The 17,226-nt window shown below is 32.9% G+C and overlaps 1 protein-coding gene across 22 annotated transcripts in view; it reads left to right on the top strand.

Moving 5' to 3' along the window:
• The window catches only part of EML1 (EMAP like 1), a 257,381-nt gene that overhangs the window by 169,297 nt on the left and 70,858 nt on the right, over window positions 1-17,226 (top strand). For 9 of the 22 annotated variants that reach the window (XM_056811279.1, XM_056811291.1, XM_056811288.1 and 6 more), the window contains 3 exons: window positions 10,474-10,502; window positions 11,947-12,003; window positions 15,611-15,740. In XM_056811279.1, the coding sequence (XP_056667257.1) occupies window positions 10,474-10,502; window positions 11,947-12,003; window positions 15,611-15,740 (216 nt within the window). The remainder of the gene's footprint in view (window positions 1-10,473; window positions 10,503-11,946; window positions 12,004-15,610; window positions 15,741-17,226) is intronic. The other 13 variants (XM_056811294.1, XM_001367606.4, XM_056811281.1 and 10 more) reach the window with 2 other exon arrangements.

The raw sequence follows: 17,226 nt of genomic DNA, 5'->3' as shown, positions 1-17,226 counted from the left end.
CTATCCCGATGTCTGATCTTTATTTTTATACCCACTTTCTTGGCATACAGATACACAAAATCAAAGAGAGATAATTGGAAAGTGATACATTAACTTTTAACAAATCACTTGATTAACATTCTATATTTTTGTATTGTGATTAAAGACAGAATAAAGGTTACACACAAGATAAATGATTTCGTCACAGATGGCTTAATTTTCTCATTACCCTGTGAGAAGTTTTGAGCTCACAGTTTATAGGGATAAGGTATAAAAAGCCTGGAAAGAGTTTAAGGGGGCTAATTTACAAAGGACTTTGAATGCCAAATAGAAAATTTTATAATTGATCCTAGAGAAAATAGGGAGCCACTAGAGTTTATTAAATATGAAGATACTTTAGGAAGATCAGTTTGAAACCTGAGAGGAAGAGGGGTTGTAGTGGGAGAAAATATACAAATAAAGTTATATACAAAACACAAAAAGATTCAAGGTAACCTTGGAATTGAAGGTACTAGGTACTAGGAGAACTAGGAAAGATATCCTGCAGAACAATGTACTTAAAATAAATTTTGAAGGAAAACAAGGATTCCAAGAGACAAATGAGGAGAGAGAACATTGCAGTCACAGGCAAAGAAATGACATTATTTGTGCAGTCAAGAACATAAAATATTGGTGTGAGAACTAATCAAATCTTCTAACTCCAAATGTAGTGTATTATTAGATACCATGGTGTCTTCCTACATTGGAGGGAGGTGTTGGGGGAAGAATGTCTTTGTATCCCTCCCTCCAATAAAAATAGGTCTTTGTTTTCTATCTAATAGGCATTCATTAAATACTTGTTAAATTGAGAAGGGAATACATTTTTTAATATGATAGGGAATATAAAAATTAATTTATAAATAGTTTCCTATTCACTTTTTCAGTTTAATTTTGATATCCAGCTTAGGTCTAGCTTTAAAATTAACATTAGTTACATTTTAAATAAGTACAATACAGGTCTATTTTCCCCCCTTCTTTTAAGTATATTATGTACTTTTTCCCAATGGTCGTAATCAGTCTAAAACTAAAATCATCTTTATTATTCTAAAATCCTCCAATTTTATATCTTTAAGAAAAGCTTTACATGAAAGAATGATGAATAAATATTTTCCCAAAATTTCAGAAAAATAAAGTTTTGAAAAAATATATAAATTCTTATTAAATGACAAGGTATAACAAACCTATAATTGACTTAGGCTTAACCCCAAAAAGATATAGTAGTAGTAGTAGTAGTAGTCTCTCGGTAACCGGGGATGACAATTGTCTTTGTGCGTTTTTGTGCAAATATACAAATATATATATAAATATATAAAATACATAAAACCATCTAAATACTACCACCTAGTGGCCAAGTTTTAAATTCCACATCATGCTTTGAAACAGCATCAGACTACAGAGTAAGAAAAGACCACAGAATCATAGATGTAGAACACAGACACCTTAGATGTTGTTTAGTTTAAACCTGGGCATAAAGCAAAAGATTATGTATTTCTTTACCCCAAAAATCTGAATTTAAGATCTAAGGAAATATGTTTTCTCAGTAAATATATGAAAATCCTCCTTCCACTTAAGAGTTAAATTTTTTTTTCTGCCTACTTAAAATAAACCTTTGACTTAATCAAAATAAAGTGTTCATATTCTTCATTAGGTTTTAATGTTTTTTAAAAGTGGGTCACTTGTGTTTTGGTATTTAAATAAGTCAAAATTGGGTTCACATATATTATGTTATGATTAGAATTCAGAACATGTAGTTATATCCATTGACATAGGAAATATTCACTTGGAATTATTTGTTTAAATAATATGTGTATCAGAGTTTTTTGCATATATTAAGAAGATCAAGTATAACTTTTAGACATTTCAGGATACATGTAGATCACCACAGCTCACATGCCCAAATTTATATTAATTTCAGTTCAGTATGCATTTATTAAGCTCATACTAGCTGCTGGGTATTATGCTAGGCACTGACTATGCAAATATATGTGTTTATATGTATATACACAAAAATAAACAGAACATACACACATATGCACATATATACAAATACACACTAATTTTGGGGAGTTGCTAGAACACTAATGAGGATTCTTGAAAGTTGCCTTGGTGGTGTCATTTGAGGTGAGCCTGTAAAGGAAACTTTAAGAGGTAGAACTGAAGGAGGATATTGTTCATCCTACAAGATCCCATCAACCTTGATACCCATCTGCCTAAAAATTCCAGTTTAGGAAGAAGCTTCACTTGGAACATCTTCTCATTCTCACTCAGCAGTACTACTTTGTGTTTTCTATGACTTTTCTATCATGCCCCCAGGTACTTCCCTTTGTTTTACAGCTTCCTTTTGTACTTTGTCTTCCCCAGTTAGATTGTAAGCTCCTTGAGGGCAAAGACTAAATTTCTTTTTCATATTTGCATCTCTAGTGCTTGCCAGACTGCTGGGAACATAGTATATACACTTCAAAAATCTTTATTGATTGAGTGATATATTGATTCTAGGCATGATGGATGGTATGTAAAAAGGCATGGAAATAGTAATTTCTAGATAATGTCTAATAGTTATGGCTAGAGAATTAGGCTAGTTTGACTAGAACATAGAGTACAGCTAGGTGGCAGGATAAGTAGGGTTCTGGGCCTGAAGTCAGGTAGTCTCCTTTTCCAGATTTCAAATCCAGCCTTACTGGCTGTGGGATGACCCTAGGCAAGTCATTTACTCTGTTTGCCTCAGTTTCCTCATCTATAAAATGAACTGGAGAAGGAAATGGAAAACCATTCCAGCATCTTTGCCTTGAAAACCCCAAATGAGTTCACAAAGAGTCACATATGATCAAAATGATTGAACATAGTGCCTTTGGGGAGAAATGTGAATCCATCTATAAAGATAGGTTCGAACTAAATTAAGTGTTTTAAATGACAAATAAAGGAGTTTTTATTCTTATTCTAAAGGCAACAAGGAGCCACTGAACTTTTACTGAATGTTCATAAAATATGCATTTAATATTTCTGCTTTTCTCGTCATTGTTTGTAAGTGTACCCCTGTACTTCTTCAGTCCTCTACAATTCCTTTAACTATTACATAAGGGTGTCATGCATAGCTGATCTATTTGTTTTATTTTCTGTTCTGATTCATTCATTTCCAAAGATCTATTATATCTAATTTTTCTAAGTTACATTCCTGACTGCCAACTTTTTTGTCTATTTTTTTGGTTAGATTTATCTGAATCTGAGAGAGGAAAATTGACACCTTCTGTTCATAGTTTCACTATCTATTTTCCCATGTAATTGATTAACTATTCCTTTAGATGTTTAAATGCTATGGCACAATATATATATATGTATATATGTATATATATGATATTAATTAAAAGGTATCCTTGGCACCTTTCAACAAAATGTAGTTTCCTTTGTCTCTTTTAATTGTCTGTTTGTGTGAGCTCATTATTGCTATTCCTGCCTTTTATAGGAAGCTAAAGCATAATAAATTAAACTGAAGCAAAATAGATTTTCTTCCAGCATCTTTTTGTTTCATATGTGTTTTATTGTAAAAACATATTTTTGGATTCTGCTTTCTAATCCATTCTTTTGTTCTCTTCATTTTTATGTATGAGTTCACACTATTCATGTTCAATTTTGACTGTTAATTGTGGATTTCCCCTCTATCCTATTATTTTATATTTGTCCTTTTTTAAAATTCTCACACTTCATTAAAAAAAGATAGTGAACCCAACACCAGCTATTTAGATTTAATATAATCTGTTCTTGTCCCCTCTTCCTTTTCTCTTTTCCTTACCCAGAGCCCAATAACAGGTTCTTATCCTTTCTTATTTTTTAAATCTACTCTTTTTAGTTAAGATTAATCCTAGTTATAATAATAATAATAATAATAGCTAGCATTTGTATAGAACTTTAAGATTTTCATGCTTCTTGATCATTTTCTCCTCACCACAACACTGGAATTATCCCACTTTATAGATGAGGACACTGAAGCAGATATTAAGTGATTTGCCCAGTCTCACACAGCTATCCAGTAAATTGTTTCCAAGACCAGATATGAACTCAGGTCTTCCTGACTCCAGGTCGAGTATTCTATTTACTATACCACATAGTTGCTTTAATCTACTCTCTGTCTTATCCCCCCTTTTATTTTCTCCCCTTTGCCACCTATTTTCCTGTTGAATGAAATGCACTGGTAGGTCCCACTTAATATGAGTAATGAATCCCCTGAAGCTATTATATGTAATTGAATTCCCACTATTTGAATTTATAATTATATAAAATATGGTAATTGGTTCTAGCCCACTGAAAATATGGAAAGCATCTTCTTTAGGGGATTCATTATTTATATTAAATGGTACCTAATTGTACCCAACTGTGTGTGTGTGTGTGTGTGTGTGTGTGTGTGTTTGTATTCTTTCCCTCTTAGATCAGTCCAGATGACAATGAGGTTTACTATCCTCCTCCCTCCATATTTATATAGACTTTTACTTGCATGCCCAAATTATATAAAATTATTTTCCTCATCCTTTCTCATCCTTCTCTCTCCACTAGTAATTTTCTCTTCTTCCTATTTCCATTCTTTTAACATCATACAAACATAGTAGAAATACTCCCACAAATATGATTCCCAATGATGATAGAATTCTCAGGAGGTATATGTATCATCTCCCAATGTTGGACTATAAACCACTTATTCTTCTTTAATACTTTATGATTACCCAACTTATGTTTGCCTTTGGGGGGGGTTGTTCTTGACTGCTGGGTTTATATTTCAAAGTTTATATTCAAGGCTAGTCTTTCCATCAGAAGTGCTTGAAGATCCTCAGTTTCATTAGAGGTCCATTCCCCCCCCCCCCCCACTACCACCCCCACCAATAAGATTATACTCACTTTTGCTAAGTAAATAATTTTTAGTTATAAGCCTATGTTTCTTTCCTTCTGGACTATTTTATTCCAAGTTCACCACTTCTAATAATGGTGGTTCCTAAATCATGTATGATCCTGACTATGGTTTCTCAATGCCTGAATTCTTTCTTTATGACTGCTTAAAGTGGGTTTTTTTTTCTTTTACTTAGAAATTCTAGATTTAGGCTAAACTGATCCTGGGACTTTTAATTTTGACATTTTTTAAGGAGGTAATTGGTGAATTCTTTCTGCTTATACTTTACCCTCTGGTTCTAAGAGATCTGGACAGTTTTATGATTTCATGAAATTGGACATGTAGGATTGTTTTTTTGTTTTTTGTTTTTGTTATGGCTTTCAGTGATTCGGAAATCTTTCTCCTCAATTCTTTTTGCAGGTCAATTGTTTTTACTCTGAGATAACCTATATTTTCTTCTGTTCTTTCAGTCTTTTGGCTTTGTTTTAATATTCCTTATCTTATCATGAAGTCATTAGTATTTATTTGGTCATTTCTAATTTTCAGGAAGATTTTTTTACCCCCTTTAGGTTAGATTTTGTGCTTCTTGTTCCAAGCTATTCCAAATCTTTCTAATCTTCTTTGATAGTTCTCATTTCTTTCCCTATTTTTCTCTAGCATTACTACTTGGTTTAAAAAAATCTTTTAGCTCTTTAAAAAAATTGTTTAGTCTCTTTTGGGAATTCTGTTTTATGCCCAGGCTCGCTTGCGCTCTCTCTCTCTGTCTCTCTCTGTCTCTCTCTGTCTCTCTCTCTGTCTCTCTGTCTCTCTCTCTGTCTCTCTCTCTGTCTCTCTCTCTCTCTCTCTCTCTCTCTCTCTCTCTCTCTCTCTCTCTCTCTCTCTCTCTCTCTCTCTCCTCTGTGTGTGTGTGTGTGTGTGTGTGTGTGTGTCTTTGCTTAAAGTTACTTTCTTTTTTTTCAATCTTGAACTTTATTGCCTCCACAGTAGCTTTTTATGGTGAAATTTTTAAAAATTTATTTGTTCTTTCTTCTAGCCTACTTCCTGACTTTGGACTTTATGTTAAGAGTAGGCTTGAATGTTTTTTGGAATCTCTGAGCTAAGGTTTTGTCCTCCTACATCTTTTTGCTGCTTTCCTGGGGTTTATTGCTCCCAAAATGATCTGATTATAGGACAACTACAATTCTGGTCTTAACTCTACAAATTTCTGATGTAGGTTTGGGTCTGTACAACACTTCTTTTGGCTTTTCCTAAGTTGGAAGTTCTAGCAGACTGCTGCTAGCCATAGCCACTATCTATTCAGCCATCTAGAAATCTCTGCTAATTCAGAGTGACAGAAATACAGGCTCCCCTTTGGTCTGGGATTCCTTCTCTGTTTATTCCCCCTTCAGGCTTCACACTGGGCTAGAGAATGGAACTAAAACCCTTCTCAGCTTCTAGGATCAGAGCCACATAGCCTAAGTCCCAATCCAGAAACACAACACAAGGTGCTAGGCCCTTTCTTCCACCCTGAATCTATGGTAGTGGAAAACAGAACTGCCACTTGAAACCTTTTCCCAAATCTTGCACAAGAAAGGTATCTGTATATGAGCCTGGCATCCTTTCTTACCTTGTATGTTGAAGGGACATACCTCTGGCCAAACTCCATCACCAGTGTACACAGACCTCTCAATCTGTCTCCCTATGGTAGCTTAGTCTTGGGGGAAAAAATGAATCACTCTAATTTTTTTCTTGGATTTCTGATTAGGACTTAATCTGTATATTTTCTAGATATTTGTGATAATATTGGGTTGGAAGAGCTATCTATACTTATTTCTGTTCTTCAATCTTAGCTTCACCCATTTATTTTCTAATGTATTAGCATATTTTATATTGAAATTAGAAGAACCTAAGAAAAAAAAGAGAAACCATTATGACCCTTACCTTACCTTCCATCTTTGGAATCAATACTGTGTATTGGTTCCAAGGCAGAAGAATAGTAAGGGCTAAGAAGTGGGGGTTAAGTGACTTGCCCAGGGTCACACAGCTGTGAAGTGTCTGAGGCCAGATTTGAACCTGGAACCTCCCATCTCTAGGCCTGACTCTCAATCCACTGAGCTACCCAGCTATCCCTGACAAGGTCTAATTTTTTAAAAATAATCATTTATCAACATTCTTCTTTTATCCCTTTACTAACTATATTCAATTCAATTTAAAAAATACTTATTCAGGCCCCACTCTATATGGAATACTCAGTTGTAATTAATGTAATAAATTTAGCTATGGCATGGTCCCTACTTTCATGGAGCAGGGAGACAAGATACATGCAAATGCAAATTGGGGAGGCTCCAGACCTGTGATTTCACTGGTAAGTGAACTCTTGGTTTAAAAAAAAACACAGCTCCCTTTATAGATCAACCCTTGTTCTGTACCTTATAGTCTTTAAAGAGTCATTTTGAAATCACTTTAAAATTAAGTGATTTTCTTAGGGTCATACAACCAGATCTTCCTTACTCTGAGATGGATCCTCTGTTTAATAGTCCCATATTCATGCATACTAAATAAACAAAGTATTTTATATGATGTCCAAATAGGTTGGTTAAAAGGTCATACTAACTGAAGGAATCCATGCTTTCCGGAGAAGATTCCATTTTGATTGGTCTTGAATGATAAGTAGGAATTTATTAGACAGAGAAGATACAAGCATAGGAGACATCATGCACAAAGACAAGAAGATGGAAAAATCTGTGTGTGTGGGGGTGTATTTTTATTTTATCTTATAAAAATTTATTTAATTAAGTTAGAATATTGTTCTATGGTTACAAGATTCGTGTTCTTTCCCTGCCCTCCCCCAACCCTCCTCCCATAGCTGACACACAATTACTCTGGGGTTTTACATGTGCCATTTCCATACCATTGATATTTGCACTAGGGTGATCATTTAAGGTCTATATCCCCAATCATATCCCCATCGACCCTGGTGATCGAGCAGTTATTTTTCTTCTGTTGTTTCTATTGGGGGTATATTTTTAGAAAATGGTAAGTAGTCTAGTATGACTAGGTCATAGATTACATGGAAATAAATAACATGAAAGGAGATTGGAAAGAGACCATGATGGAAGACTGTGAATCCTAGCCAAAGCATTTCACATTTTACTTTTAGGTAAAGGATTTATACAACAAGATCTGTACATAAAAGAGTTAAGACTGGTAGCTTGTCATGGATGATTTGTAAGGGTGTAAAAAAAATAAAGGTAATAATTTTTTATTAAGAACCACTACAGTAGTTTTTAGGTGTTATTTGGGGCTTATAATAATATGGTGGCAGTAAGAATCAAGAGGAAGAGATGTATTCAAGAGTTACTGAGCCAGAAGCATCAGAAGGGCTTAATAATTAATTAGATGTGAGAGATGAAAAAAGGAAAAGCAAAAAAGAACATCAAGTTTCAAACATAGGAGATTGAATGAAGTGAAAGAAGGGAGTTTAGAAGCAAAACTAATGAACTAGGTTTTTGACATGTTGGATTTGAGGTGCTGGTTAAGACATTCAGATAGAATTATCCAGTAATCAGTCAGTGTTTTTAAAAACACCTATTTTGTGTAGTCATTGTACAAGGTGCTGAGGATACAAAAAGAAGTAAAAGACAGTCTGTGCCTGCAAGGAGTTTACAATCTAATGAGAGAAAGATAATATATAAGCAAGTACATATACAAAGCTATCTACATATATGATAAATAGAAAATAATTAACAGAGGGAAGGTGCCAGAATTAAGAGGGCTTGAGAAAAGATGAAATTTTAGTTAGAACCTAAAGGAAACCAGGTAAGGCAGGAGGCATAGCATTCCAGACAAAGAGAACAGTAAAAGAAAAAGCCTAGAGCCAAAAGATGAAGTTTTGATAAAGGAACAGCCAAGATGCCAGTGTCATTGTATCCAAGAGTATATATTAGTATATATAACCAATAGTATATCCAAGAGAATAAAATGGAAGACTAGAAAGGAAGGATGAGACAAGATTTTGAAGGGCTTTGAATGACAGAGCATTTTGTATCTGCAACTGAAAGTAACAGGAAGGAATAGGGAAGTGACCAATTGGGCCTGTGTTTGGGGAAAATCCCTTTGGTGGCTGAATAGAGGGAAGATACTTAAGGTATACTCCCCCACTCACAACAGGCTTTTGAAATAATCAATCCAGGCATGAGGTGATGAGGGCCTGCACTAAAATGATAGCAGTATCATTAGGAGAGTAGGTGGTATATTTGAGAGATAATACAAAAGTGAAATTAAAAGGCCTTAGCAAATAGTTTAGATATGGGAGGTGAGAGTGAGGAGTTCAGACTGCCAACCAGAGTTGCCCTCTATAGTAATAGGGGATTGGCAGTTGGAGTGGTGGTAGCGTTTATGGGGAAGTAATGAGTACTATTTGAACATTTTGAGTTTAAGATGTCTACTGGACATCCAGTTAAAAGTATCTGAAAGGCAATTAGAGATGTGAGTTTGGAAGTCAGAAGAGGCAGTATAGGTAGATTTGAGAATCATCAGCATAGAGATGGTAATTAAATGCAGTTAAACTCAAATGTAGACTGAGATGTAGACCTTGATCTCTGAAGACAACTCAGAATTAGATGCACAGATCTGGGCTTCCATTTGCATAGAGGTTATAGTTAAAACCACTTGTAATATTTTTTCATAAAAAGTTTTATTGATGTATTTTCTGTTTTGCCTTTACAAATGTTTACAAATTACTCTACCTCTGAGAAGTCTCTTCAAACAAAGTAATAAAACAGGCAAAACTAACAATGTCATGACTTCATTTGAAAGTGCATGCAACATTCCACATTTATTGTACCTTCAACTTCTCTATTTAAAGATTTTTTAAAAAATTAACAAATCTATTTTCTCTCCCTCCCATTCCAAACCCCTTCCACTGACTAAAAAGAGAAAAAATAAATTTCTTGTAACAAATACACAGTCAGACAAAACAAATGCCTTCATTATTTTGTGCAAAGTATGTCTCATTCTGCACCATAAATCCTTGTCAGGTGGGTAGTCTTAATTCATCATCTATCCTATAAAATCATGAATAATCATTGTATTGATCAGAGTTCTCATAGCTTTCAAAGTTGTCTTTACAATGTCTTTACAAATTATTATTTACATATATATATATAATTTGCACTTATTTGATTATGTAAGTATATTGTATATTATTTATATGTACTTATTATCTAATCACTGGTTCTCCTTGATTTGCTCATGTTATTCTTCATCAGTTTATAAGAAATATTTAATTGTTCATTTTTATAATATTGACTTTATAAATTATTCTGATTCTGCTTCAGTTCATTTCTTTTCATCTCTTTGAAATCACCTGTCTTCTCATTTCTTTAAATAAAAGTATTAGCACAATACTTTCCATCACATTCATGTATCACAACTTATTCAGTTAATTCATTAATAATAATGACAGCAAAATAAATTGATGCATCCTTAAAGTGAAATGAATTACTAAAGCTGATAGTAATAGATGCTTATATATGTAAAGTGTATTACATCTCAAAGACTTCTTTTAATATTTAGATTTATTTTCTATTTTATTTCTACAGCAAACCCAAGGAACCAATTTTCAGTGCAGGTAGGTTTGATTTTATTTTACTTTATGCATTCTCATTTCTTCAAATCTAGAATTATTAATATGAATAAAAGTTTTCAAAGGTACAAAATTTGAGCATTTTACCCCTTGTCATTGAATTCAGTGATAAGAAAGGCTTTAACATTTGTGTGATGGAGTCTGTAAGACAAGTGAACAGTGTCAGCTTAGCACCCAATTACTGATTCAGATAATAATTGGTACTCTTTTTTTGGTCATTAACAGCGAGACCAAGATTTTAAAGGTTCTAGAGACTCTTAACCCTGTAATTGGTCCCTTTTCAAACTGGATTTAAGGTACTTTAACTTGGCAATATGGGGGAAGATTGAATTGCCACTGCCCATGCTATATATAACAGGATTTTCTATGTCAAAAGATAAAGGGCTTCTGTTTCCTTTGTTACTAACTAGGCTTCTTTCATAAACATTTGCATTTCTTTAAAAGGGGAAGCTTCTGATGCATCAAATTATAACCCTGTCTAAAAGTAACTTTTTTTTTTTGCCTTTTGATTTCCTATACTGCACACTAATAGTTAATATATACCTGTATACATCTATTTTTTCTTTTAACATATTTCATAAGGGAAATGCTACTTTAGTTTATTAACCTTATTTTAAATTGCATTGAAAATGCAAACACTTCTTAAGTCAAGTTGAAGAAACTAATTTAATTTCACTTTGGCTTAAAATAAATGTGTAATTAAAATACAATTAAAAAATTTTTGTTGGTATACATTTCATCATCTTCTACTGAAGTCCTTCTCTAATGCCTTATCACAATGTGGAGGTGACCCTATTTTCCCATAAGCAATTCCAGGGGAGTACAAGCTCTGCCAAGGTTCTACCAAGCAGGAAAGTCTTTGTGTATGGCCCAGCCATGGACTTTGTGTACATGATCTGAGAAAAGTTCAGAGATGCTTACCTTTAGAATACTGACACAGGAACAGCTGGGTGGCTCAGTGGATTGAGAGCCAGGCCTAGAGATGAGAGGTCCCAGGTTTAAAATTGGCCTCAGACACTTCCTAGCTGTGTGACCCTGGGCAAGTCACTTAACCCCCATTGCCTAGCCCTTACTGCTCTTCTACCTTAGAACCAATACACAGACAGAAGGTAAGGTTAAAAAAAAAATCAACATTGACAATCAGTTGATTGATTTTTTCTTAGACTACAATCATTTATTAAATTTTTTACTAAAACATGGAAGGGTTATGATCTGAATTAGGTGATTTGAGTACCGAAGCTGATGAAACCATGGATCATTGAAGTATATCGTGGGCCCCTCAAAGAGCTTGGTATTAAATCCACTTGTAAGCATACCTTTAATGGTCAATTAATCAATTGACAGGGTAGCCTCTACATGAAAATAGGTGAACAACAGATAGAGCAGGGATCAGGGCAGTTTTGTTGAATTTGAACATCTCTTTATCAAGCTCTTCTGTCTCTGTCTCTGAAATCACAAGGGAAACGCCGTGTGACACACTGCAAAGGTAGGCTTCACCTCTGAAACCTCATAGCTCTCTGAGCAAATGTTACCCAGGCTACAGAAACTTCTTTTTCATACAGGCAAACACAAAGTCTCCCTGTATGAATTTTTTTTTTTTGCAATGCAATCCACTTCAATTTACTTTGTTAAAAGCATTCATAAGTGTCTCCTTGGATATGTTCCAATTAGAGGCTATAATTGGGATCTTAGTTTATCTTGGCAGATATGAGGAACTTATCTTTTAAAAAAATCTTAAGAGAGCTATATGGCAATCCCTGGATGACCCTTTGTGTTTGAAATTATATCCTGCACTTCTGCTAAAATATCCCTACTAAAAAGCCTGTAGATTTGGTGGTTGCTTGCTATTATTCTAATGTATGCCTGAAAAAGCATTGCTTTTCTCTTGCTCCTTTTGCTTTACTATGGATCCTCTGAATTTTCAATACGTAAAACATCTATGAATAAATGTGGTACTTTAAATAGTATTATAGAATTATTCTATAAGTAAACTTAAATCAAACATTTTTACTATTATGAATTAAATTGCTATATATTTGTACATTTCATAAATATTAATTATATGCATCCTTAAGTTTTTAATGTTCTAGAAATGATATAATTTTTCCTCCTTCCCCAACCTTCCTTTAATTAGGGCATTTTAAAACTATATTGACATATATCATTCATTAATTCATTTCATCTAGATAACATTTATTCCTAATGAAGAATTAATTTATATTGGCCTTCATTCCTAATACATTGGCCTAAAGCCATGTTGGCAAACCTATGACACATGTACTAGAGGGCGCTGTTCCTTTCTCCCTCTCCACGTGTGCCTGTGGACATTTCTCACAGCAGCCTAATGGGAACACTTCCTCCCTCCCCTGTCTGGGAGTAAGGTGGGGGGCTCACATGTGGCATGAGGGTTGCAATTTGGGCACTTGGGCTTTAAAAGTTTTACCATCACTGCCCTTGGGTCTTTGTTTATTTTTACTACTTTTTCTCTAGAATTCAATATTTTTAGACCCTATTAGTTTCTGCAATCCAGCTTTTTTGGTTTTGTTTTGGTTTTGCCCAATTGACCTAAGCTAAAGTTTCAGTTAACGAAAGCAGTTCTTTTTCATAATCATCTTTAAGATTATTCACATTTGATTACTAATATATAGTAACTTACCAAGTTTGTCTCTAATATTAAGCCTTAATGTCAGAATTATTTAATATAAGCATAATTGATGGCACAGTGGCCCTCAGTATAACATTTTTAGCATACAATGACTCAGAACATTTAGATTCATAAATGTAATTTAAAATTAAAATCCAAAAGAGAAGTTTCAAAACAACTTTTTTCTTACATATAATTTCTAATCACCCACCAAATTAGTGTTAGTAAATAAGTGTTTATTGAGTACCTATTCTGTAAACAACGCTGTATTCCAAGGAAACTATAAGACTTTATTTGCCTGCAATTTGATTAGAATTTAGTTCAGGAGATATGACTAACAAATATTGACAAAAACAAAATTGATAGTAATTATACTCACAAATATAGTGCTTAGTGGTTTATGTAGCACAAATATTATTCCTCTCATTTTATAGGTGAGGAAACTTAAGAGTTTAAGAAATTTAAAGGAGGGCACACAGCTGACTAAATGAAGCAAATATGTACATGCAGATCTTTGGATTGTGGTCTTAATCTGTATTCTTAATAGACATAACATTGTCTTTTACTCACCAAACAATGTAAGACAGTTCAATTATAAATTGTGATAAATTGTTTGAAAGGAATTTTTAATATTGTAGTTATATTCAGGAAAAAAATGAAAATCAGTAAGAGATTTAAGTTTGAGGAAGTAGCTAGACTAGATGACCTCTGAGGTTTGTTGTGGATTATAAAATTCCATGATAAACAGGAAAGGCTTCAAGAGGAAGTGGCACTTAAGCATGTTTTTAAAGGATGGGTAAGATTTTGATAAATGCAGAAATCCAAAGGATAAGCAAGGGCACAAAGGCAGGATTGAGCAGAATACATTTGTCAGATTGTACAAAGACTAGTCTCATTAGAATAAAGCATCTTTATTGGGAAATAATGGCGAACAAAGCAAAGACAGTTAAAAAAGGTTTAGACTTGATATGGAGGAAAATAACCAGAGAAGATTTCTGGATAGATGAATAACGCAGTAATATTAGGATTAAGGAAGATTATGAACCTGGCATTCATATATATGCAGGGTAAAGTAGAGAAACAGTGGGGTCTTTAGGAAGCTCTTGCAGTGATTCAGGTATGAGATGATGAAGGCTTTGATTAGAAAGATGATAATAGTGGAGAAGAAGAGATCAATGTGGGAAATAGAATGAAGTAGACTGAGCAACTAACAGGAGATATATGAGGGTGAAGAATATGGAAGAACATTCAAAACCAAATAAAATATGTAGTATAAAGTTCTTATCAGAGACTTGAAGCACATGTACAAGATAACATAAGCAGAATTTGTTTAAAATATAAATTCAGAAATCCTTAAAACTGATAAATCAATGTAATTTGCTGAAAATTTTATTTTATCTTCTTTTTTTCCTAAGAATCTTACTCTTCTATTCTCATTATTATTTTATCTAGTAACTCCCAGATATATTGAGACAAATACTGTTAGAATTGAATAAAAACTAGTTGACTTTTTTTTGATGATAGCAATAGGTGTAGAAATCAACAGACATATAAAAATCTGAGACTTAGCAAGTTTCTCTAGAAACTTATAAGACAATTAACTTGGTCCTTATCATTTCCCCAGAGTCCTAATTGGAGCCACATATCACTTTTTTCAATCTACTTATCTTTCTAAACATTGTCAGCATTTTTATTTGTTATCCAGTTTTTTGGTTCTCTGGCATAGCACCATAATATATTTTCTTTTATAAATGTTTATGTCTATTATAGAAAGTTAAATTTCTTGAGTATCTTTTTCATTAACATTTGTCTACTTAACAAGTTTAACATCTATCTGTGATTCTTCTAGCCCTATTTTAACTTTCACTTGAGCACTACTCTTTTATTTTTGCATGTTTACTAGCATGATACCTCTTCTGATGGTTGTGTTCTTATATGATATTAAAAGTATATCAGAATTTATCTATATATTAAGCTATAATTAGTCATGTTAAGTATTAAAAATAGTTGCACATCGACATATGAAAGACCACATTGCAATCAATTTTTTTTTTAATTAACTGGATTTCTTGAGTTAATGGTAATTTTTGCTTTGGTGACATTTTTCTCTGTATTGATGATAGAGAATAATGAAGTACTACAATGTCTCTTTGGAAATATTTGAGACTATTGTATTTTTACAATTTATAATATTAGAAAGTTCTAAATTATATGATTGATTTATATGGTAGAATGTCAAAATAAAAATTTAAGAAAACTTTTACTTTATTATTTTAACTTTTTTCCTGTGGAATCATTCAATATATTTATCATGGACTATCCTATACAATCAAAAAGTTTTCATCTTTAAGGTATAGATGTATGATAGAGGTTATGAAGTTGTTGTTTTTTTTTTCCTAGCTTTATTTGTTACCTGAGTATTACACTGAAATATTTGTACTTCTTGTAGAGGAAGGATATGTAAAAATGTTTCTTCGTGGACGTCCTGTAACCATGTACATGCCCAAAGATCAAGTGGAATCTTACAATTTGGAAGCAAAAGTCGAACTACCAACTAAGAGACTTAAACTGGAATGGGTGTATCCTTTATTTGTCTTTGGTTGGAAGTTATTAGTTGGTTGAGTTCATTTTAAGTTTTATTTTTAGATTTTTTAAAAAAAAAGATTTATAAAACTAAAAGCTCAATTCTATTTAAAATAAATATTTACATATTTATTTACATACATATTAACTTGGTTCAGATTTTAAAAACAGGCATTAATATAGTGTTTTGAAAATATATTCAGTGAAGATCATGTGATATAGTGTAAAGAATTTGAAATCAATAATCAGAATTCAGTTCACTACTTTTGTGACTTCTGGGCTTCTTTTTTCCTCATCTGAAATAAGTTTGGACCAGATCATCTCTGAGATTTCCTTTCAGCTTTACAATGCTATGAAAAGCTATTGATTTATAGAAAAAGCTGTTTTGATCACTAGAATGAATTTTTTTTTTACTCTATTGTATGTTGTAATGAAAAAAGGTTTGCCTTTTCTATAAAAGCTACATTTAAATGGTATACATTGGTGGCAAGATGTTATATGGTGGATAAGGCACAGGATCCGGAATTAGGTGATCTGAGTTTAATACTTGCTGGCTCCATGCTCAAGGGAATACTCAAATATATCTGAGCCTTAAGTTTCTTTAGTCATTAAATGGAGGAAATAACATTTTTATTATTTATGTCACAGGATCATTATGTAAAAAGCATTTAGAAAAATTTAAGGCATTATGTAAATATATCATTGTTATTATGCTCACAATCATTATATTCTTAGGAAGAATTTTTGTGTGTGTTGAATAGTGTAGTTACTAACTTTAATTTCAACACCTCCAGTAGAGAGAAATCAGTTAAGAACTTGAAGATATAGGGAAAATCTTAGTTAATGTGGATGTAAATTGGTGGGATTTTGACTTATGAAAAGAAAGATCTTTCTTTTTTAAATAATTTACTTAGTAAGTAAGCTTAATCCACTATTTATGCTCTTTGAAGAAGGAATTTTAAGTGATTTGAGAAATCCAGATATTCACTAATGGAGCAAGACTGATTTATAAAGAGAATTTTACCTTCAATGAAAAACCCAGGAAGGTTAACAGAACTGTAAGAAAATAGTAATGTTCCAGATGGAAAGTAAACAGTGCTTCTTTGAAGTACTAATGAATATTCAAAGCTTATAAAGTTTATAAGAGTAAAACCCAAAGTAAGAAATGAGGTAAAATTTGTATTGGTCAGGCCTAAGCTCAGATCAGTCTTTTGTTTCAGTTTCAGAATTAGCTCCCAATGAGACACCTAGTCAGCCATAAAATGTAATAAAAATGATTTTATTATTGACAAAGGATTAAAAAGATGTAATTCCTAAGATAATACTTATTATGGTTACTCCTCTACATCTGTTAATTCAATGTAGCAATAAACCATACTTACTCATGAAGGCATTTCTTGTCAGCAATGGAAATTCTACTAAACCCTCTGACATCATCTTTCTATAGTGTATGAGATAGACCTTTTATGTGCTTTATAGAGC

The sequence above is a fragment of the Monodelphis domestica genome, chromosome 1 (genome assembly GCF_027887165.1).
Source record: "Monodelphis domestica isolate mMonDom1 chromosome 1, mMonDom1.pri, whole genome shotgun sequence".
Classification (NCBI taxonomy): Eukaryota; Metazoa; Chordata; class Mammalia; order Didelphimorphia; family Didelphidae; genus Monodelphis; species Monodelphis domestica.
The sequence above is the reverse complement of the archived record's forward strand: the minus strand, read 5'-3'. Positions and strand labels throughout refer to the sequence as shown.